A 23,106-nucleotide genomic window follows, 5' to 3' on the forward strand; every position below is an offset into this window, starting at 1 on the left:
CTTTCTTTTTTTTTTACATCTACATCAATTTAATCTTAAATAATGTATAGAACTAAATATAGAATATCAGTTACATTATGGAATGACACCTGGTTATTAGCATGGTAAGAAACTATTATTCCCCTGAAGGCAACAACTAAACCAAATTGACATAAGTCACTTTTAGTATGTCTCTTTAGCTGTGGCCTGTTGATACATAGGTGAATGGTGCACCGGAGTGCTCAAAGGTGTTTTTGCACACAAATTTCATCCCAGAAGAAAAAATTCATGCAACTGAGATAGTTCCAACCAAGGAGTTGATTTTTGGCATCAAGGATGAGATTTTATTTTACACCAACCTCAGCAGATCAGGGATTGAGAGCTGGATGAAAATGTGCAAGTATGCCAATAATAAACTACCCCATCAAACAGGCATTAGCTACAAGGCCAACAGACAGTTTTAACTAATAGTACTACTACTACTACTACCACTACTACAAACCTTGCGCTACCAACTGCCATGTGGCCATTCCCCAACACAACACCTCCAGTACTGTATATGCTCTCCTGATATTTAGTAAAGTGAGAAGGATACATCCCCACAGTCCCCCATCAAGTCAATATTACAGAGTAGTACGTGAATGAGAAGTTTACCATAAAGAAAAAGTCATGTTTGATTCTCTAAGGTTATCATACAGTATTACTTGACACATGGTTAAACCAATAGAGTTGAAGCTCCACAATACAACATTCATGTACACTACAACACAGCATTACATGATAATGCAACCAAACAACCAACCAAAGGAAACAAACACAGCAGATCACCATCAGCAATATATATAGGCGGACAGCATATGAAAACCAGCATACATACACAAAAATGGACGGTGCCATGACGTCATCATGACAACAGGAATGATAGCAGGAGAATTATGAATCACTTACCTGTGATGACACAGCGTTCCCTGGCATCTCTCAGCAGACAGTAAATCCACGGGGAAGTGATGCAACTATCATGGCTTGTCCAGCACAGCTCCTCCGAGTGGCTCCAATGATAGAAAGAATCTAATAGTGGATGTAAAATCCACTGAACGCAGCAGCTAACAGCAGCTAACAGCAGCTAGTCGCAGCTAACAGCAGCTAACAACAGCTAACAGCAGCTAACAACAGCTAGCCGCAGCTAACAGCAGCTAACAGCAGCTAACAACAGCTGACAACAGCTGACAACAGCTGACAACAGCTAGCAGCAGCAAGCAGGTAAGAGCAGCAGCAGAAGGCTGAGCTATATTTCCTCAACAAAGGCGTTATCCACATCAACATATATTATCAGCCTGTTGGTCTGTTTATGAAATACAATATATGCAACGCGGGGTGCAGCAGTGGTTGTGTTTGAAGTACCACAGGTGAACAGCGCCAGATGATGGGCGGGACGTTAACGGTTTAAATATCCCGCCCGATCAGAAAGGGTGCGTTCGATTTGCGTTCTGCTAGTCGAGTCATAGGTCACGTGAGACCGAAGAAGCGCCAACTGGGGCTCTAAACTATTATCGAGTTAAGCCACTGGTTGTTGGAAAGGGTAAAGAAAATATGATCTTTATTTAAGCTACAGAAAACGTCTAAATGCCATTTCCTAATACCCGTATTGACTGGAAAACATTTTGCAAACAGCAGCGGAGGATCCAACACTAATCTGAAGATACTGTTTAAGTCCTACATTGGAAAAACAAAACGTTTAGTAATCATTGGTAAAATCTCTCGCATCTGTATGTTATAAACTGATCATGTGATTTGTATATATATTCTTATTTCTTTCATATTGAATGCAGTGAGCTACAAGTAAGTACAAGTCATATTTGGTGAATTAAGAGAATAAAAGGTATATAAAATATAAACATCAATGTAAATTAAAAGTACCTAAAATGCACTTAACTGCTGTAATTGAGTAAAGTACTTACTTACATTTCACTACTGCAACGGGTTAGTCATTGGTTCGAATTATACAGTAGAAAGGGGTCGTAAAAAATGTCAACGTTTCGATTACTTATTTCTTTGTATGGTTTGATCCAAACTTTGGCAGACTAAGTATAACCAGACACCATTAATCCTCTAAAACCAAAAGTGATTCTACTAATCAAAATGTACATATTTAATTAAATATCTGTCACTGCACTCACAATTTAAAACAATCTATCACACAAATACATCACTTGTGCTACATCGCAGTCAAGATAAACATGATTCATAAAATGACATCAACACTTTTGGTTGTGACGAAGTGTGTGACAAGTAAATGTATATGATTATTACAGAGACAACATGAATAAGGTTTGCATTATTGGATTTTATTAGGGGTTACAGCTATTAACATAAAAATGTTCTGTAAAAGGCAGTTCACACTTGATGTACAATTGATGTCAACACACAGAGATGAAAACAAACAAATTGTGAAATTGTGAACACTGTAAAATACTGGTTTGTAAGTTTTGGCAAAATCTATTCCATTGGCTGTCAAAAACTGTCCACTGATGTGGATAATCTGGAGTACCACACCGTTTCTAATGGCATTTATTTTTCCATTTCTATTTTTTTTACACAGAAATCTTGCTTCCTCACTGATGCAGTGATAATGACAACAGGGCCACTCTGTGAACCAAAGAGAAAACAAAATACCATGAAAATCTTTTAACAAATCCAGTTGCTTCACAACTTCCAAGTGTCACTTAAATCAGGCAGACTGTTCAACAAATAATTGTTCTATAGACCCACAAAATCATATTGATACTCGTGTTGGACACCTTAAAGTTACATAATTAATTATTATTTTTAAATAATATTGTAAAGCAATACAATCTGATAATCTGATACATGTTCCTAAATAAATTCTACTTTATGAAGCTTATGATAATGGATTTTGCCTAAGCTGTTTGTATGAAATAAGTTTTTAACAATTATGTGTCATGTTAAGTTTGTCGTGATACTATAGCATTTAAAAACCTCCTGCATGATCATACTTGGACCCTTCCACTTTGGAGACAAGTGTGGCTAATTTAAAAAAAAAAGATACGAGTGAATATCTGATTTTAAACAAAGTTCACCTCCAGAAAATGTTAAATGGCGACCACACTTGTTTGGTAGAAAATCACTTCACATCATGAAGATTTCTTGTGTAGCTGGTTTCATAAACAGAAAACGAGTTTAAAAAAAAGTACCATGCATGCATCTTGATGTGAATATAGTAATTTACATTAGCGACTTTAGTTAGGATTCTTTACAGCATTAAGACTCTTCAGCGTGATTTATTATAATTACTAATTTTACAGAAATCAGGTCACAAAGGCTGATTGACCAGTAACTGTTGGTCATGTTTCTTTATTGTCCCATACGTCCACATTACAGAAATTATGTAAAAACAAGTGACAAAGATCTTTGCACATACAATAGAAAATACTTTCTTCGGCCCTAAAAGAAAACCCTCTAATGTTTTACTTTTCTTACTTATTATGAAGGCCATGTTACTCCGAGAAGTGATGTGGGTGGCGATTGTAAAGAAGTATAAAAAAAATCCAGTTTCCTAGATCTGACTGATAACAAGGAAACTAAAGATTCCTCCCACTTTGCAGGCACCTGCCACATTTGACTACCACATGACATTTCTGCTCAGCCAGCTTTCCATCACCTGGCTTTCAGCATCCGGAGTCCACACAGACTGGCCTAATGATCGTGGAAGCCTGGCATGGGGAAGGGCCTGGCAAAAGCTTCAACACGGTGGCGCAGATCAGCAATGCAAGCCACAGTCTCTGGGTCCTGGAGAAGAAAGTTCTTGAAGTCCTGGAGCTTTCCTGGAGAAGGCAATGGACAAGAGAGGCAGGATGGTCAGCTTCCCATTTCAACCCCTTTTTTTAATTCACCTTTTTTAACTCTCACGTTTCTCTATCCAACAATTTAATATAATACAGCATATCATACCTGTGATTTGAACAAAAAGACTAAAAAACACATCTCACACAATATTTTTACCTGTCTTTTTCTTGACATCCAAGGCGATCTTGAAGCCCTCATCCATGAACTCAACCACTTGCACAAAGTCTGCTTCTTTGAACTGTCTGGAGGTCAAGGCAGGAGCACCTGTCACCGAGAGGAACACAAATCTCAATTTCATTTATTCATATCTTATTTATCCTTTATTTAACCAGGAAGGTCCCATTGAGATACAATATATTTTCTACCACAGAGTCCTTGGACAAGATGGGAAGGATATGATATTAAAAAAAGTTTCCTATATAAATACAAGTAGGACAAAAAACATTAAAACACAGCGAACAGAATCCTGAAGCTTGAAATAAAAAGTGAAGACTGGTAATTTCTAACTTGTACTTTTACAGTTTTCTCATTTTCTCACTTTTCTTTTAACTTAGGAACCATATGGTCTTTCGAAAGAAAGCAGAACCCCGGGGCTTCTTCAAATTTAAAATTTCAGACTCTAGATGTGTCAAACCCACACAGATTCCAATAGTCAATGGGTCACAAAGGTGCAGTCCAAATGAAAAGGTAATAAGCGTTACACTGAAGGTAAAGTATCTCGCCTTAAGGGAATGCTAAAAATGTGGCAGTGTAGATCTGGAGCTCCTTGAACTTCCTGGTAGATAATTAAAAAGCCAAGCATGCTTAATTAATTATGTTTCGCTCAGTGCTTTTGGCTTAATTGGTGGCTGACTAATTTCCATATGCAAAACTACATTTTAAAAAACTAAGCAAAACAGATGAAGTGAAGAACTTGATAACTGCAAAGTAAATATGACCAACAGAAAAACAACTCACCTTATATTTATATAGTTCATAAAACAACTGACCAGTTATCTTGACAGTGGGAATATCTTTCACAGTTTGTTAGTTTTTAGATTTAAAATGTTATGAATATACAAATCAGCAATGTTTTTAGTTTTTAATTGGTTTCTGATCATTCCCAAAATAGATGTGACTTGAAGCTCGTCCATGTGGAGCTAAATGTAGTGTAATGTGAAGCTGCTCCTTACCCAGCCGGAGGCCACCAGGAGTCAGGGCGCTCTTGTCCCCGGGGCAGGTGTTCTTATTGGCAGTGATTGACGCGAGCTCCAGCACCCTTTCGGCTCGAGCTCCGTCGATGCCCTTAGGCCTCAGGTCGACCAACACCAGGTGGTTGTCGGTCCCGCCTGAAATATTAAGCATTACTAGTTAAGACTTCTGAAGAGGGAGAAGGTCAGAGGCTTCACAAACTTCCCATTTGAACCCATTTACGGAGCTGCACTTCATGGTTGGTTGAATTGTTTTGCATTGTACAGAGGTGTTTTTCTATTATTTAGTCCACCCTTTCTGGCTCAGTGAGGGGAGGCGGAATAACGGAAAACGATACGCAATACAGTTCAACAACACGACAAACTGCAGCCTCCATGATGACCCTGGAGTTGAATCAACACATGAACATTACAGCCTTCATAAAGTAAGAATTGGGTGCAGGACTGCTGTATGAAAAGTGCTCTATAAATGAAATGTATCATTATTATTATTATTATTATAAGACTGCATTGGTTTTAGCTGGTTGTACCTAATAAGCTGGCATCTGCCTTTAGCCATTGAAGTACACAACTTACTTGAGTAGTTCAAACTTATTTCTAAGTGTCTTATTTGACTTAAACAATATAATCTTTATACAGAGACCTCTACAAAGGGAATAGAAATAAAAACCAGAATGCACACAATGCAGAGTAAGCACAGGACGAGTCTGTATTTTTTTAGGGGTATCAACAGAAGGCCATACATTAAGAAAGAGCTGAGGCGAGCGTATTAACTGCAGTACAAGACTCAAGTTTTTGCTCACAACCAGAGAGTGACCATTTTCTGGTTTCATTTTCTTGACTGACGAGGCAGCTACACTGACATAAGCCCATTTGCACATCATGAATTTAAATGCATTTCTGGTTTTTTTCCCCCACCATGTAATTTGCATTATTGACCTGTGTTTTTGATTTTTTGTTTGCTGAGCTAGTGTTTCAAAAGGAAATGGAGAATGCAGAAAATACAAGTTAGATCACCTGATACCAGGGTGTAGCCCTTGCTGAGAAGAGCTGCAGCCATTGCCTTGGCATTCTTCAGGACCTGGGCAATGTACTCCTTGAACATGGGAGAATTTGCCTGGTCACACAGAAATGAAAGAAAGAGCTGAGCTGGATTTCTACATTTGGGGGTAAAGAAATGGTTAGTTATATGTAAAACAAAAAAAAAAAAAATCAATTTTTTTATTTGAAACTCAAAAGTCTTGGGATAGAAATATTGAATACTAACAACCAAAAAAAAAAAAGATTAACCACTAGAAATACAATAGGCATTACTGCATTTTACTGATAAAAAGCAAACAACTTGAGAAGTTTTGGTCTGGAGAAATATTCCTTCTGTGGTAAGACCATTCTGTCCTCTTCAATTTAATTCAATTCTCAGCTGTCGAGGTCATCATTAAGATCAAGACATTTCACACTTGCCCTGTAGCTTAGGTAAAGCTCCTGAGGCAGGTTGTGCCAAAGCATCTCTGTGGTAAGATTTAGTTTCACTGTAAAATTTGATTCGCCAGTTATCAGCGTCTTGTTACAAAAGTAGAGACTAGGGTAATAAAGTCTTACATTGTTACAAATTTAGTTATTCTTGCATTGAAACTGGGCCTTTGTGCGTAGTGCTGACCTGTCTGAGTGCCACAGCCACACCAGCGATGGCATGGTTGTGAGGTCCGCCCTGCAGGGAGGGGAAGACGGAGAAGTTGACCTTGTCCTCGAGGTCGTACATGATCTCCTTCCCCTTCTTGTCCACTGAGCGAACGCCCTTACGGTAGAAGATGAGACCAGCCCTGGACAAGACAGAGGAACAATTTATTTTTCCTCTAAAAACCCAAATCAATGGTTTCATCCTCGCTAATTTCATTTGTCCCGACCAGCGCCTTCTTACCTGGCTCCACGGAGGGATTTGTGCGTGGTGGAAGAGACCAAGTCAGCATATTCAAAGGGAGAGGGGACGGCTCCGGCTGCCACCAGGCCACTGATGTGGGCCATGTCAGCGAGCATGTAGGCCTTGATTTGAGTGCACAGCTGAGAGAGAAAGAGTGTCAAAGAGGGAACAAAGACGAAATTAGGTTTCGAATTTATACCATATGGCAGGAAACATTGTGGGTAGTGAAATATTTTTTGTTAGGTTGTAAAATCGACATGTCACTCTTAATCTGCAGGTTTCTACATCCGTATAATGTAGAGGGATGACGTTATTGTGGCCATCCGATACATAGTGCCCTTCTTTTAGGTAACAAAGTAATTGGACAAGTTAAAACAAAAGTTCAGTTGTCTACTTGTCCAACACATCGTCACTTCTAAGTTGTTTCAGGGAGTTTTCTGCCTTCAGTTTGACCTTCAGGAAGTGAGAACCTCGTCAATCGGCTTTTCACTCAGTATTTTTTTAAATTGGGAGGTTATGAAGGAAAAGGGGGCTGGTCCTCTCACCCTACAGTGCTGCGCTTTTCAATTTGACCGTGGTCTGTAAACTGTATGTTGAAATGTGAGATAAAAAATAGATACGATCTCTTGGCTCTAATACATTCCCCCCCGGTTAAGGTTTGAAAACCAACTCTACATCTGTTAGCAGTTCCTACCTTCTGAAATGGCATACAGTTCAGTTCAACTGGGAGCTGGTATAATTACACTCTTCAGCAGTTTTCCAGCGGCCAGATATATTACGGCATAATTCAATAAAATTCTTGCCATCTCTTGCCAACATTTATTGAAAAAGACACAAACAATAAATAGCTCGCTAACATGCAAATGACTTGCTGGCAAATGATCCGAGTAGTAAACAATCTTTTTAGTGCTCCAATTAATATGCATTATCACGACAACCTCCCTTCTTCTCATATCTAAACTGGATCAGCATGTTTATTAGATTAAAAGGCATGGGAGATGGCAAGGTTACTGGAGGGGGTAAGGAACACAAGAGTGTGATGTGCAGTAGCTGATGAACACTGATAGTGAAACAAATTTCAGATGAAAAAAAAGAAAGAAAAGGAGTCCGCTTCAATCTAGGTAACAACACTGAAAATCTGGAGAGGACCCCGGCTCAGCAGATTCTGCCATAAAACAGTTCCACAGAGATGTGCCAGGGGGAGAATATGGCCCCACTTCAGGCCTAGTGGCAAAGTAGTTATGGTGCTTAATAAAAACACAGCTCTGTAATGGCGGGACACTCCATCTGATGGTACGAGCTAAAGTGGAGCTCTGCAACAAAGGGAAGCAGTCATGGAGTGAATGAAGTGAGTCAGCGGGTGGGTATAACAAAACAGATAAAGGGGCCTCTTGTGCACCGTCAAAGAGCAGTGAAGTGTGCGGTTAGACGTTGGTGCTGTGTACGTGTGAGTCGGTGCCATGTTTAGTTCGGTTGAGTGGGCAAGAGGGGGAGACAGCATCTGTGTTGTTGTGCGCGAGGTTTAAAAGACCCCAAATATTGGCTTGCGTTTGGAAGTTCAACGTTTCAAGTTAAAAAGTGAAAACTCAGTTTTAAGAGCAGTGACAGAAACTAGAATGAATAAGTTTGGAAATAATCTGGAAGCAGGTGACAGTTCGATGGAAAAGGTTGAATTGAGTTTTAAATAACAAGATAACAAAACTGGTCTGGCCTTCCTAGTGCAGGACGAGAAGTGGAGAAAACAGGCTGCAGGTAAAAAGAAACACACTAAGAGGGATGAGGTCAAACCTAGGTGAGTTTGAATACACAGAGTTTCTCCACGCACCTTCTTGACGCGGGCGTAGTCAATGAGGCGGGCGTAAGCGCTGGTGCCAGCAATGATGAGCTTGGGCCGGAACAGCTTGGCTGTCATCTCCATCTGCTCGTAGTCTATGAGTCCTGTGTCAGTCTGCAGACAGAGAGAGAGAGAGAGAGAGAGAGAGAGAGAGAGAGAGAGAGAGAGAGAGAGAGAGAGAGAGAGAGAGAGAGAGAGAGAGAGAGAGAGAGAGAGAGAGAGAGAGAGAGAGAGAGAGAGAGAGAGAGAGAGAGAGAGAGAGAGAGAGAGAGAGAGAGAGAGAGAGAGAGAGAGAGAGAGAGAGAAAGAATAAAGAGGAAGTGGAGGAGGAATATCAGATTATTAGAAGGAGTGTAAGAGTCAGGAGAAAAAAAAAAGGACCAGCGAGATAACTAGAGGATCAAAAGAAAACATCAACACAGACAAGGTATTTTTTTCCCCCATTTGAAGCAGCTGCTGAACCAGCGGTACTTTGGCAAGCTTAAAAGGGGTGAGGAATTTATCTAAGGGAGACATTTCAACCCATCATAACGTGGAGGAAGATGGTGGATTCGCAGTAATTCTCCCCCTACTCATCCTAATTTAACCTTTTAGGGATCTATTCAACGGGTGTGATGAGGCTGAACCATAAACATTTAAGGCAGAACTTGGTTTGGAAACATTTCCAGCTCTTTTCATTGGACTGAGCGTTAAGGAGACATGTTAAACAATCCATTGTTCAGTGGGTGTACTTCAGAGTCACATGACATGGAGTCGGGCCAGACAGGACTGACCCCCCTCTCCTGCCCTGCTCCAGGCATCAAAAAAAGACAATGCATGAGAGAGTAAGAGCAGGGTGGAGGAGAAAAAAACAAAGTGAGAGACAAAAAAGGATGGAGAATAAGGGAGACCCACAGAAGAAAAGAAAAAAAAGAAGAAAGGTGTGTGTGTGTGTGTGTGGGGGGGGGGGGGGGGGTCGCTTTATTTAGACAACCTGATAATCTCCCATCTTCCAGAGCACATCTATGGATGCCTCCTCACTCCATCAAGCCGCTCATTGTGAAGACAGAGCCAGTGGTGCTGGCCAGCCTGTCGATTTCCCATTATCTCTCTCGCAGAGGGGTCCTGCCAGCCCATACATCAGCAGGTCTGGACACGCAGACTCTCATGGCCATCCATCAGCCGCCACCAACACTACCACACAACTATGTCCTAAGGAAATAAAATGCTACTCGCTAATATATGACGATGATCTTATCTACATGTTTTGCTTGAAAAATTGGCCGGTCACATCTGCCCCGGCAGCACAGATCCACCTGCAGCACTTGAGTTGTTTTATGTGGTATACTAATTAGCACTGTATTGTTACAGTGGGAAAAGAGCCACACGTTAGCCAAAACACTTGAGATGACGTTGCTCTGTTGGCACGAAACAGCGAGTGAGCATCTGATGGGCTAATGTTTCCTTGAGTTGAGACACTGAGGCCATCCTAATACATTTTCACTTTAAAATGAAAATGATCTTTGTCCAGGTGAGCTTTTTCAGCTCTGTCCATACCAACACACCTGAAAACGCATATCACATGACCGTTAACATTCACTGGGCACGCAGATGTCAATTTAAACAGGAAGCCGATCATCCACGCTGCTGTTGGTTGCTTTGCTGCAGAAAACAGGCCAACTACAAACACAATAGGGCAAAGCCACGCTGTTCTCTGTGTTGCATTTACCTCTGGCAGTCAAGTGGTGACTGATAAGTCCTGATCAGGAAGTGAACGCGTGGGGCCTGCGGGGGCCTGTTTCTCCCCATCCTGACTATAAAAAACGCATTACTGGAGTCTTCAAACTACAACAATCTAAAATCTCCACTTCAAGGTCTTGAGAACTAATTTTGTGTTAATTATCCCTGGCGTAGTGTCGACGGCAGTTATTAATGTAACAAAAATTATGTGTATTAGTATTAGTGTGGATGTAGTATGAATCACTACCCACACTCCCTTGTGTCCCATCTCTGGGGGCAGGAAACAGGATTTATAAGATTAGGCTTACGAGTGTTTGACTACACGTGTGAGTTAGATAAAGTCCAGGTCATATTTTATGGCCAATTGATGTAGAAAACCAGGTAATTCCAAAGGGTTCACATACATTTTCTTGTCATTCAAAAAAAATTCTGTTTTTCAGCATCAAACAAGTTATACAGAAAATATTATACAATATATTATTTTGCAAAACATCCGGACAATGTGTGATTGGTCAATAAATACAGGCACTATTTCAAATGTAGCAAAGATGGCCTTGTACAGAGAGATGCAGAAGACTTTAGCAGCTCTGGCCAACTGCACTCGTTAATGTGCTGGTTCATAAATGAGTCGTATAAAACAACTCACCAAGAAAAACTTGCCTATGATTGTCTCGACATTAAAGCACTGAATTATAGGAAGTCCTCTCATCTGACAGCGGAAGATTATTTTCATACATAACATTTATTAATTTACTGCACAGCTTTCATAACACCATAACACACTGTTGTCCCATTTTCAGTCCACTTGTTTGTCAGTTGATACCAGTAGTAGAGGTCTATACTTACATTTAGCTTGTAGGGCATGGACTCAAAATAGATTGAGGTTGCCGAGATCCTCTTCACGTCAGACATGTAACCATGGGTCAGACTTGGTGGACAAATAGAAGCATGTAAACAGACGCAAAAACAAGCAAACACAATCACTCAGTTACATTATTTCATAAACAACTTGATTCATGACATAAAAAAATCTCTTTAGTGTAAACATATGTTCAGAAATAGTGGGAAAAAAAACAAATTTATTCTTAACTTCCTACAAGTGACACTAGTGTTGACAAAGCAAATGAGCCAGTTTATAAAAAGTGTGAAGACATGAGAAAATATGTGACAGGGCAGTGATTGAGAAAGAAAAAGCAGTGACTACTGACTGTCCTCCGTCGGGCAGGTCCAGACCCATTATGCGGTCGTGGGGGTTGAGGACGGCAGTGTAGATGGCAAAGTTCGCGGGCGAGCCAGAGTACGGCTGGACATTCACACCCCACAGATCTGGGTCCAGGTCAAAGGCCTCCAGCGCTCGCTTCTGACACAGCAGCTCAATTTGGTCGACCACTTCTGCTCCGCCATAGTATCTTTGGATGTATTGAGTCACAAGAAAGAAAGAAAGTAATGTAAATATGATTTTCTATGAAAGACAAAGACACACTTTGGACAATTAAAAACGGATCCTGCAAATCACCTGCTAGATTAAACATGAAATCAATTTAAATTCATCTCAACAATCCCTGTTACTTTTAATGCTTTTGACATAGACTACAGACAGTCATGGTCACAAAAGCCTTTAGCAATCAAGACAAATGTTGACCTGACATCAGATCTGGGAAATATCAGGTGAAACTGCTCATCAAAGCTTTTCACTGGAATTACAGACAAAGAGACAGATGGCTACTGTACAAACCACTCAGTGAGATCATAATTTTGGTTCATTTCATTAAAGTGTAAAACACCGGACAAGTACAATGTGAAAAAAAAAGAAACTTTAGGCTTGTATTCCAGAAATCAAATGAGAAACATTTAAAACATATGAGCTCCGTTTGCTGCTGTTAAATGTGAATCATCCAAGAGAAATAATAGGAAACAGGAAAACAGAAAACATGCAACTATCAGCCTGGCACCAAATTCTTCCAATGAATCCCCTAAGGAATCTTCTTTGGCACGGCGGAGGCTGTGGATTATTCGCTGTGTGGTTGGCACAGTAATAGGGCAAGCTAGAATGCACAGTATAAATCAGTGTGTGTGTGTGTGTGTGTGTGTGTGTGTGTGTGTGTGTGTGTGTGTGTGTGTGTGTGTGTGTGTGTGTGTGTGTGTGTGTGTGTGTGTGTGACAAATATCCTAAAGCAGAGAATATCAACAGCGTTAATAATCTGGGGTGTGGCTGAATAAATGCTCACCTTCTCCCTGGGTAGCCTTCAGAGTATTTGTTGTTCAGACAGGAGCCCTGAGCTTCCAGAGCAGCTCGACTGCAGAAATTCTGTGGAGGAAACACACACACACACACACACGCACAAACACACGCACTCAGATCAATGGCGCCAGTGGACAAAAGGGACAAGGATGGCAAATTAAAGTCTGTTAAGTGATAGTGAGAAATCCCCCTCCAGCTAAAGGCAATCATTACAGTATTGAACCTCTGGACTTCCATAGACTAACACTCTGCACTTCACAACGCTTATCGCCCTGCTGCTTGAGGATACAAGATAATGTAATAAACTTTTCTGCACATGCTGGGCTATGTTGGTGAGACCCTCTTTCTTGTGTGTTTGAATAAAAAAAATATATTTCAGCAATCATGGTTTGCTGCAAAAGACAGTTGGGTTTTACAATATTTTGTTCATGTGCTGGAACATAAATATGTTAAATAATATTCAGTTGAATATATAATAACAGTAAATGATTTGGACTCATTCCCTGACACATTTGAACGGCAAAATTTCAGTCGACTCATTCCTTTGATTTATTTTACTGAATTGACCGTGCTATTCTAGATTGGAACAAGTATGATGTGACAACAAAATGATAGCTGTATCTCACCATGATAATGATAAATCATGAAGAGTTATACAACCTTCATGGGTTATACAACCTCTCTTCATCTCCATCATAAATATCCTTTGTTCACAGTTAATTTAACAAATCCAGATCCCTCTCACCATGATAATGGTGAGATACAACAATTAGTTAATTTATGAATAAGTAGATGATTTTTGACAATTCTTTTTATAATTTTTTTTTTTAAATTTAAAAAAATAAAACATTCCCTTCTCAAATGAGATAATTTTCTGTGTACTTGCAAGAATTTGGTTACACGATATGTATCATGTTACGAGGATTATGATTCAATATATTGGGATATATAGCGATACAGTAAGCAAGAGCAATATATATTTTTTTTTACTTTTAATGCAGTTAGAACAGAGGGATCTGGATTTGTTAAATTAAATGTGAACAAAGGATATTTATGATGGAGATGAAGAGAGGTTGTATAACTCATAAAGGTTGTATAACTCTTCATGATTTTATACGATACTATTATCACCATATATATTAATGACAGACTTAGCATGATAAGGTGAATGGGCTTGTAAAGCTTGACCCAGTGCAAGTGATACTGGATTATATGAATAAACCTGACACAATCTGTTACTTATACAAACGTGTGCAGCCTCGACTGTGTAACTGACGACGGCTGCCACTTTAAGCGTGACCTCCTAACACAACACTTTACTGTATATTATCACACGGGCCAGTAATAAGCTCTGACACAAAGCACAAACAACACCTACAGTCGCCAACTCGCTCCCTCGTTGGAGCGGCGGCAAGTTTGTGTGCGTGTTGTGTTTGTGGTTATGCTAATGTTTCACCTGGGAGCCAAGAGAAGATCAAGGGAGATAACAGCTCCAGTAACAGCTCTCTGCTGTGTCCGTCTGTCATGCTGACAACTGTGCATATATTAGATAAAGAAATGCTTTTGCTTCTCAGGGCTTTTTAAAATGTGTGTGTGCCGGCAAATTCTATTCCCAAATTTCCTCGAATAGTAACCAATCACTTTATTTACCTCAATTGAAGAATGTAACATGCCTTTATTAGACAAAGGCATTCATTTCAAATTCCCTGTGTTTGATGAGTATTATTAGCCATATTTTATGTGCCATTCTAGTTTAAACCATTTTGTCCACAGTAAACCACATCAGATGCAGAGGGAAAAGAACAGGAAACGTTTTTCATTCTCCCTAAACTTCATGTAATAAATATAAAAATAAATATCATGTATTTCACTGACATTTTAGATTTGTTTTCAGTGTCAGAATAAATTAAAAGAGACATATTATGCTTTTTTCAGTTTTTCCCTTTCCTCTAGTGTGTTACATAATTTTTTTGTGTATGTAAAAGTTCTGCAAAGTAAAAAAGTAGTCTGGCCGTTACTTCCGTTGGATCTTGATATCACAATGGCACATATGTCTTCTTTAATAGTGACTTGGATGGTTTGAACATTTCTGTTGCTGCTCTCGAAACTGTATTAATCGTATTCGTTTGTCAGAGACAAATGTTGAGGCTCCCACAGGTAGCGAATGGTTTTTTTAGGATTAAGATTTGGTCTCATGATTATTATCAGGTTTCGGTTATGGTAGCAGTTGGTGTTAGGTATCTTAGTTGTGTCAATGAGTTTTTTTTTCAGCTTTTCCCTTTCCTCTAGTGTTACATAATTTTTTGTGTGTGTGTGTGCGCCCCCGCCCGCCCGCCCGCCTGCCTGCCTGCCTTTGCTGCGTAAGTTGGGACAGAGGCAGAGTGAAGATATCAGCTTTATCTCACACTAGAGTGGTCAGGCTTTGTGCTGCGAAGGGGCTGATATACTCCACTGAACAACTACTCTGGCAAATAAGAAACAGGAGGAGAGAGAGAGACAAAACCTTGTAGCCGCTTCTGAGGAGTAAAAATGTTACATTCACACCATCGAGCCTTGGAGTGAAAACAAAGTTACACAAATGTGCTGTAGGTTTTTCCAGCCCTGTTTGAATGAACAGAACACTGTGCAGTTAGTCAGCGGAAGAATAATGAATGAATAGTGAGGTCAATTTGAACTTGATTTTCTAAATACCACACGCATAAGCAGGCCCCTGTAAACTTTTGAACCAAGGAATTGGTTCAACAGCAAAGTTACTTCGGAATCTATAAGAGCAAATATATAATTGCAAATATATAATTGACGTTTTTTTGTTTTTACCTTCAACAACCATATCATCACTGTACTTTATGTGCTCTATGTACTGTATTGATAAAAGCTTTCTGTTGATGCTGCTGGCAATACACGAAGAAAAGATATCCATCAGGCTAAAAAAGTCCATCATCTATTAGAGGTACATTTTCTTTCCTTAAAAACAAGCCAATTCAATCAATAAAAATTAGATAGGATGGGTCGTTGTATTCTGCTAAAGCCTGACTGAAAATTTTAATAATTTCCTTGGTTTGCTTGAAATATCCATTCAATGAATTGGCCAAATGAGGAGACAGAAAAATCAAGAGCTTCAAGGAAATAATATTTGCACTTTGTGCGCGAGTGACGCAAATAAGCACAAACGTCCCTGTAACCCAGAGTGCCCAGACTATCTGAAAATAGAGGGCAGTTTATTTATACATTGACATATCTGGCATTACAAATGGACAGCTTGCATTCGAAGATGCATTGAGATCCGATTAGATTACACTTGGTTTTCCTTTTGTACCATTCAAGGTTGATTACTTGAACAACTTGAATTTGAACTTGACTAGTAGGATGTATATTTGAAAGGTGCCTTACCTCAGACGCAATGAGCTCCAAGCCACGGCATTGTCTGTCCTTCTCTTTCAGCAGAAGATCCCACATCTCAGGGTCGTCCTGGGCCAGGCTATCCTGGCCCGTCCATGGACGGTCTTCGTTCACGGTACGGGAGGCAGCTTGGGACTGCTGCCCACGTACGCTGAGACGAAGTGGGGCTCTGTGGCACAGTGGCTGTGGTCAGAAGAGAGGTTAGGGGGTAAGGGGATTTGATAAAAGGGGGGTGGGATACAAAGAAAGGAAAATAGTCAAAAGGAAGCAACGTTTACTGTGTGTGTGTGTGTATATATATATATATATATATATATATATATATATATATATACTCATTATTGAACTTTTTCCCGCTAGGTCATCGCAATAAAACTGGTATTGGGAAGGATGGTATAAGTTGCTAAATTTGGGGGAAAATATATTTTCAGCCAAACCGGCAGACTGTGCCTTTTTACCAAAATCATAGTACTGCAATGCAAATCACCACAGCTTCAATGAAGAACACCAAAAACTATAATTATGGCATCACAGCGGTATGTCTCCGCCAACCAGTCAAGTTGCAGTTTGCTTTACTATATGTAGGGAAGATTAAGCCCAGGTAAAGGTAGTTGGGACTCCTTCCTTAGAGGGGGACCATCACATAAGAAGAGACGGGTTACACATGAAATAATTTCAGATCATTTTACATACTCCCTGTCACACCCAGATTGGTTCTACCCAAATAAGGAGACATTTGAAGTCTCTTTCCCTCCTCTGTTCCTCACAGTCTAATACAGTATGAAGCCTGGTATAATTAAAAGCTGGCGTGTTTTGCATGATATCAATTATCAGCATGGTTGTTCAATTATGCCTCTATCAGCACTTCTACAAACTGAAGGACTGACTTTTACAGCCTCAGTGTACCAAAGGAGGCATATAGAGAACCCGATTCAGCACTTCCTGCTTATCTAATCTGGACTGAGGCTGGTGAGTTTTTCTGCTGCTGCTGTAATGCCTGATCACGTGAGTGTGCACAGTCCATACAATTTTCACCGGCTCTGTATCTGCCCCCCCCCCCCAGGTAAAACATATCCTGCTACTCACTGGGCTCAGTCCTGGTTCTTCTATGCGCTGCTATGTCTGGCTTTGTATTACATAAATTAGTTGCTTTGCATTTGTAATAATAAAATCTTGAGGCTTTCCCTTTATAAACCTCAATCAACAGCGAGAGCACCATGTGGGAGAGAACACTCAGAGGTTAAAAAAAAAAAAAAAAAATCTTGGACAGGTTGATTGCGCTCAGAACAAATTGGCTCTCTCCTGTCATTTAATCAACAATTTGATGATGATGACTCTGTGATGAGCTCAATCCCACCACAGCCAACCAATAGTTATCATCTGTACAGGTGTGCTGGGGTGTGAGGGACAACCTCTCTTTAATAGCACCATTAAAAAGCAATTAACACAAAGCTCAGGACTGACTGAGGACACCCATAAGACAAAAAAAATTTGGTTGGGTGCTTAATCTTTTGTAGTAGCTTTATTGCACTGTAAATCTAAAAAAGTAACCAAATACGAGATTTTAAGACTTAAAAGTAAAAATATATTAGTGTAGGGAAAAATAATAAATGCTTCATTAAATGGGGAAACTTCTCTGCGGGCAAAAAATGACCAACCATTAGGGAAGGTTTATTTAACGCATTGAATTCATTGGTCTTATGCAAAATCATATCCAGAAACTTACTCTTTTAAATTTAAACATTTGTGGATGCATTTGTACACGAGGAACGGGTTGTGAAGAAGACCCCTTTATTTTCAGAAGGATCTTGAAGATCTACTACTATCTACTCCATCGCCGTTTGTCCACGCCTCTCTTCTCCGCCTCGTCCTCTGCTCCCTGGGGGGGCAGAGGGGCCACTGGTGGTGACACACCAGTGGAGGCGACAGGCACATTAATGGCCGATTTCTAACAATCTCTACCTTGGCCTTCTGTCACCAGTGGCAGTGGTGGTGGTGGTGGAGAAGGGGTGATGTGCCGCACCCCCCCAGGGTTCTGGAAGAGATTAGGGCCGGGGGAGACAGGGCGGGCTGCCTCTGTGGACACGTTTCTCACTGAGAAATCACACGGGTCATTAAATGTTGACGGGAACTGTCCTTCGCTGTCTGCGTTTCTGCTGGGACACACCAGGGCCAGGGTGAGCAGCCACAGAAAAACCCAGCCCAAGGCGAAGCTGCCATAGTTGAAGCGCAACTGATGACTGCAAAACAGACAAGGGGGCCTGTTCCTCCTCTTCTCTGCTTTCCTTATCCCATCCTCCTGTCGCTGTCATGGCACCCTACACTGCTAAACACACTCAGCTAAGTTGCACCCATGTGGCATTTTTATTAGTTCCTCCTGTCATCCATATCACTTCCACGGTGTCCAAACAGGACAGCTCCGGGCTTAAACAAACACCACACAGGTCAGTCCCGGTGGTCCTCATCTCTGCCGCAATTCACAGCCCTGATCATTACAGGAGATTAATAAATAAACACGGGATAAACAGTTCCAAGAAATGTGAGATCCAAGAACGAGCACCAGTATGTCACAGAGGGACTATTTTTGGCGGAAGATTATGCTGCCGTTTGAAGGTGAACATGATGAAAACTCTGCTGTGAGAAAAGGGGCAGGACAGGCCACATCAACCTGGATGCTGAGCACAAAATAATGGCAGAGTCACAGACGCGTTACATCTGCATGATAATGATAAGGTAATTGTCGGCAGTTTGCCTTTCCCTTTAAACATCTGTGCTCAGACAACGACGGAAGAGAAGTAAAAGGAAGAGAGAAAAAATCATTTCATTAATCCTACTTCTGTATTATTTTTGGCCATTTCCTGATGCAGCTCCCCAAAGCAAGTCAATTTTACAGATGACTGCTGTCCATCAGTGGCCATACCGAACAACAATCAGCCTGGTTACACAAGAAAAACAGAAGGAACAACAGAGGAGAAACAGCGAAGAAAAAGAAAAAAAGATATGTACGGTAGGAGAGTAGAAGTGTCGACAGGGCAACAGCATCCGTCAGTCTGACACGCACTTGCTTCTTCTCCCGTCACTGACTAATAGCAGGGCTGTCTGTTACAAATTGCCCTGTGATTCAGTCGAGATGACACTAGACAGAGAGATCTGGATGGGGTGAAGAAGCGTGAAGGGACGGAGGCAGAGTCTGAAGCGACTCCACTCTTATCTGGGTCAAAGGGTTGTGAGGGTGACAATCAGAGACTTAAGCGATGCCAGCAATAAAGTCAATCTCCAGGAAGTGGAGGCAGCGGAAGGATATATTTATGGGATAATCTTTTCCACAACATTTCCTGTAGTGAAGAAGACGGTGCGAAAAAGATTCATGCTGTGGATTGTACTTGTGACAGTGTCAGGGTCAAGCCTGGCTAGTGGCCACTCATGCACCTGGGCCCTGATGAGGAATACCAATGCAGACTCGTCGTCCTTTGACAATTCTCTGATGAGGAGTAAACATCCTTTGTTTTGCTGTTGCTGTTAATCTGGGGGTTCGGATATGCGGGAGGGGGGTGGGTTGATTGGAGGCTTTTCAAAGAAATAGACCTCATATTCAGCTGTGCAAGTGATCTTGCTCTTAATTGTCAAGTTTGTGGGGATGTAAAAACTTAAAAATTAAAATCGAATCACAGCACAGCACCAGGCATAGCTCAGAAATGGTCTCTGTGTGACCTCTGACCTTTTCACAAAAAGTGCTGTGGTTTTCAAAAAAACTTTCTGATGGACGTACAGATGTACAGCAGTGGGCAACACGCTCTCTGATTTTTTTCACACAGTTGAACTGAATCTTTTCATTTTTATTCCCCAGAACTGTCAAATAGGAAATCCGCCAAAAATGCGCAATTATAAAGACTACATTCTGTGACAGCTACACGTGACCCTCATTGAGTCAAAAGTCTGAACAGGGCAAATAAAAATCCACGCACTTCAAACATCATCTGCACCAGAAGTAAGTTGTTCTCATAAAACTAAACTGTGGCTGCACGTTACCAGTTTTATATTTTAAAGGAATAATAACATATCCCATTGTACGGTTTACAACTTTAAAGCTCCTTTATTTTTGTAAGCTGTGGCTGCACTTTAACTTACATACAGGGTTAGTAGCAAACAGCTGTTAAAATACGTTATACAAGTTGTTATTCTTTTTTAATGCACTGGTATCGAATTAGTACTTGTTATAGGCTGATACCCAAAGTCTAGAAATGGTATCGGAACATCTCTAACTAAACTTGTACTGACTGAACTGGAATCTTAGAAATCTGATGACTGTGGCAACTGGCCACTTTAGAGCACACACCCCAATAACTTGTGTTTTATATGGATATCAAATTCAACACACATCAACAGGTTAACAGTTTTAAGACCAAGTCACACAAGCGGCATTTCCCTGATAGCAGGCATTCTTCATGGATCTATCCTATGTCTGTCATCTAGGGCCATCAAGGGCAACCTCAACAAGACATAACTGCTCTATGACCTATGAGGACACCACATGCCTTCACCAAAAAGAAGACAGTCTTGTGAGTCCTTCAGAAATTCAATAAAGATTCACATTTAACCAATTAGCATCAATAGGAAAAGCATGAAAGCACGTGAAACACATACCGACACGAGGTCTGAATACATGCCACAAGATCTGAGCACACACTTGCAATGTTTGCATCTTTTCCAAAATCTTAGTTGGGTTGGGCAGCTCTACAGCACTACCATAACGCAACAGCGCAAAACACTAAGTTAGAGATCTTTTCAGATGATTATAAAACAATGATGGGCTAGAACTCGCAACATATTTGGATTCACTGAAAATCTATTCAGTCGTTGAAAAAATAACACATCTGACAATTACTGTGACAGAGAGAAATGTATTTTTCTTTACACTGTGCAGTAATAACGGTCCACAAATGAAATTATAACTTTTTGAAGCTTATAATATTATTAACAGTGTCAGAAAAAAAACACTGCTTTGCAAAAATGAAAAGGTCTTTGATAAAATAGGTTTAGTCTTCATGAGGATGTAAAAACAAAGAGGCAGCTAGTTGGTTGAGGCTGTAGCGGTCTTCATGATATTGTAAAGTTAATAAGATATAAGATGTTAGTTTGTTAAATGAGGGTTAAACCTAGTGCAGGATTTAAAAAAATGACCATTTAAGATTATACTGTTCAAATAGTGCAACAAATATTTTCAAATTTGGTAACGGAGGGTATTTCAAATAATGTCCCACTCTGTTTACATTAACAAGAGCAGACTAAACACGAGAGTTTCAACATTAGTTTGGGCAAAGTGCAGTAAACAGCAGGTGGACCTTGGAGCTCAGACTCACCTCATGAGGATAATATCTATATAGATAGTTAATTTATTTATCGTCAAGCTATAGAATCGCAGTAAAACTAGAAAATAAGATTACAATACCCTCGCAGCTTCAACGCAGTAATAAATATCTCAAAAGGTCAAGAACCTGCTGACGCTGAATGTTAAGACAAAGTCGGACAAAAACACAGTGTTACGTCATCTCACATAACTATCTCAGAAGTTTGGTAGTTAATATTTGCCGGGCGCTGGCAGAGAATATATGTCGAGGCTCATTTTGCACTTTGGACGTTATTGGGTCTGATCTGATTTCTGATTAATATTATTATATTAATAGGCTCCAATCTAAGGGCGAGCGATCTTCCTCCATCAGGGCCCCTCCACTTTGGAAGGGCCTGCCCGAGGAGAGTCTGTGCCTTCTTTTGAGTCATGTCAAAAAACAAAACACTTCTATAGACTTGCTTTTATGTGACGTCGTCTTTTTTTTTATAAATGTCTTTATACAGATATGTGATCTGAAAACCGTATTATTGTCGGAATGCTGATTTCAATTGACTGATTTGTATGGCTTTATGAAAGCACTTTGTGAAGCTACAATATCAATAAAATTTGTATTATTATTATTAATATATAATTGTCATTATCTGCATTGACAGAGGCTATTGACCCGAAATGCCCTTTAGTTCAAAAACAAGTGTGCATCTGTCAAATGAACCAAACTACTGATAACCATAACTATTTCATAACTTCTGAGAACAAAAAGGAACGAGAGAAGGGAAGCGGTTCTTGGCGGTGCAGACGAACGAGTCGAGTCGTGCACGTTTCTCCACATGATGAAACCGAGCAGAGGCTGTTGCATCATTACGTGGCCACGGCTGCAGCCTCGTCACATGCAGCGGCTGCTAGCATGCTAGCTCAGCAGCGAGCTAACAACTGCTAGTGTGGGGGGGCGAAAAAAACAACGCGAGCGCAGTCGTGAAGGACCGGAAACGGCATTTTGACAATGTTTTTGTGAATTATCTTTTAAATATGCTGACAGTTAACACAGGTGGACCAGTGGACCCTCCTCCGCGACCTGAAGCGCCGAGCAGCGTTGAAGGTAAGCTCGCTATCAGTCCGCCCGCTCGGACAGACCGGCTGAGTTCACCCACCCGGTAAACACAAACAAACAAACACAAACAAACAAACAAACGCAAACAAACAAACGTGCGGTCGATGATGAACTTACCCGCACGAGGTGTCTCGCAGCGAACGACAGCATGTTTGCAGCTCCGGGACCAGAGGAGGAGGCAGCGCCGCCGACACGCCGCTGCTGCTGTCAGGCTCGGAATGGCTGAGAGAGGAAGCTGGTTGGCCACGGCATGCCACGCGTTTCCGGCCGAAGGGGTTGACGGGAAACGTAGTCCGCTGTGAGGAAAAACTACAAAACTACGCACAGAATTGTTTAGGCCCACAATATCGATAATAACTGTTTGTTATCCAGTTACACACGTCTGTATCCACCATGGATGTATTTTAAGAACTGGGCTGCGGTGGACAGAAAGTCAAAACAAATATTATGGATGAAAAAGTTCATGAGGTATGTTTTACATATCAATCAAACTGTCAAATTAA

The 23,106-nt window shown here is 40.7% G+C and overlaps 1 protein-coding gene and 1 long non-coding RNA gene across 4 annotated transcripts in view; both read right to left on the minus strand.

The window, feature by feature from the left end:
* The window catches only part of LOC118308999, a 52,059-nt gene extending 50,606 nt beyond the window's left edge, over window positions 1-1,453 (minus strand). For both annotated transcript variants that reach the window (XR_007030828.1, XR_007030827.1), the window contains exon 1: window positions 928-1,453. This is a non-coding gene — a long non-coding RNA (uncharacterized LOC118308999). The remainder of the gene's footprint in view (window positions 1-927) is intronic.
* Window positions 1,454-2,303: 850 nt separating this feature from the next.
* On the minus strand, window positions 2,304-22,848 carry shmt2 (serine hydroxymethyltransferase 2 (mitochondrial)). 2 transcript variants are annotated; one of them, XM_035631501.2, is made up of 13 exons: window positions 22,721-22,848; window positions 16,137-16,328; window positions 12,733-12,812; window positions 11,713-11,913; window positions 11,351-11,432; window positions 8,777-8,899; window positions 6,952-7,091; window positions 6,691-6,853; window positions 6,051-6,150; window positions 5,016-5,171; window positions 4,000-4,107; window positions 3,659-3,821; window positions 2,304-2,625 (listed from the first exon to the last, which is right to left on the minus strand). In XM_035631501.2, exons 1-12 carry the CDS (start codon window positions 22,751-22,753, stop codon window positions 3,694-3,696), a joined length of 1,506 nt encoding a protein of 501 aa, XP_035487394.1. In that variant the 5' UTR covers window positions 22,754-22,848; the 3' UTR covers window positions 2,304-2,625; window positions 3,659-3,693. The 2 variants fall into 2 exon arrangements, with proteins under 2 accessions (XP_035487394.1, XP_035487393.1); XM_035631500.1 differs by having other exon boundaries at window positions 2,304-3,821.
* Window positions 22,849-23,106: the final 258 nt, after the last annotated feature.

Source organism: Scophthalmus maximus, chromosome 6 (assembly GCF_022379125.1).
Source record: "Scophthalmus maximus strain ysfricsl-2021 chromosome 6, ASM2237912v1, whole genome shotgun sequence".
NCBI classification, from domain to species: Eukaryota; Metazoa; Chordata; class Actinopteri; order Pleuronectiformes; family Scophthalmidae; genus Scophthalmus; species Scophthalmus maximus.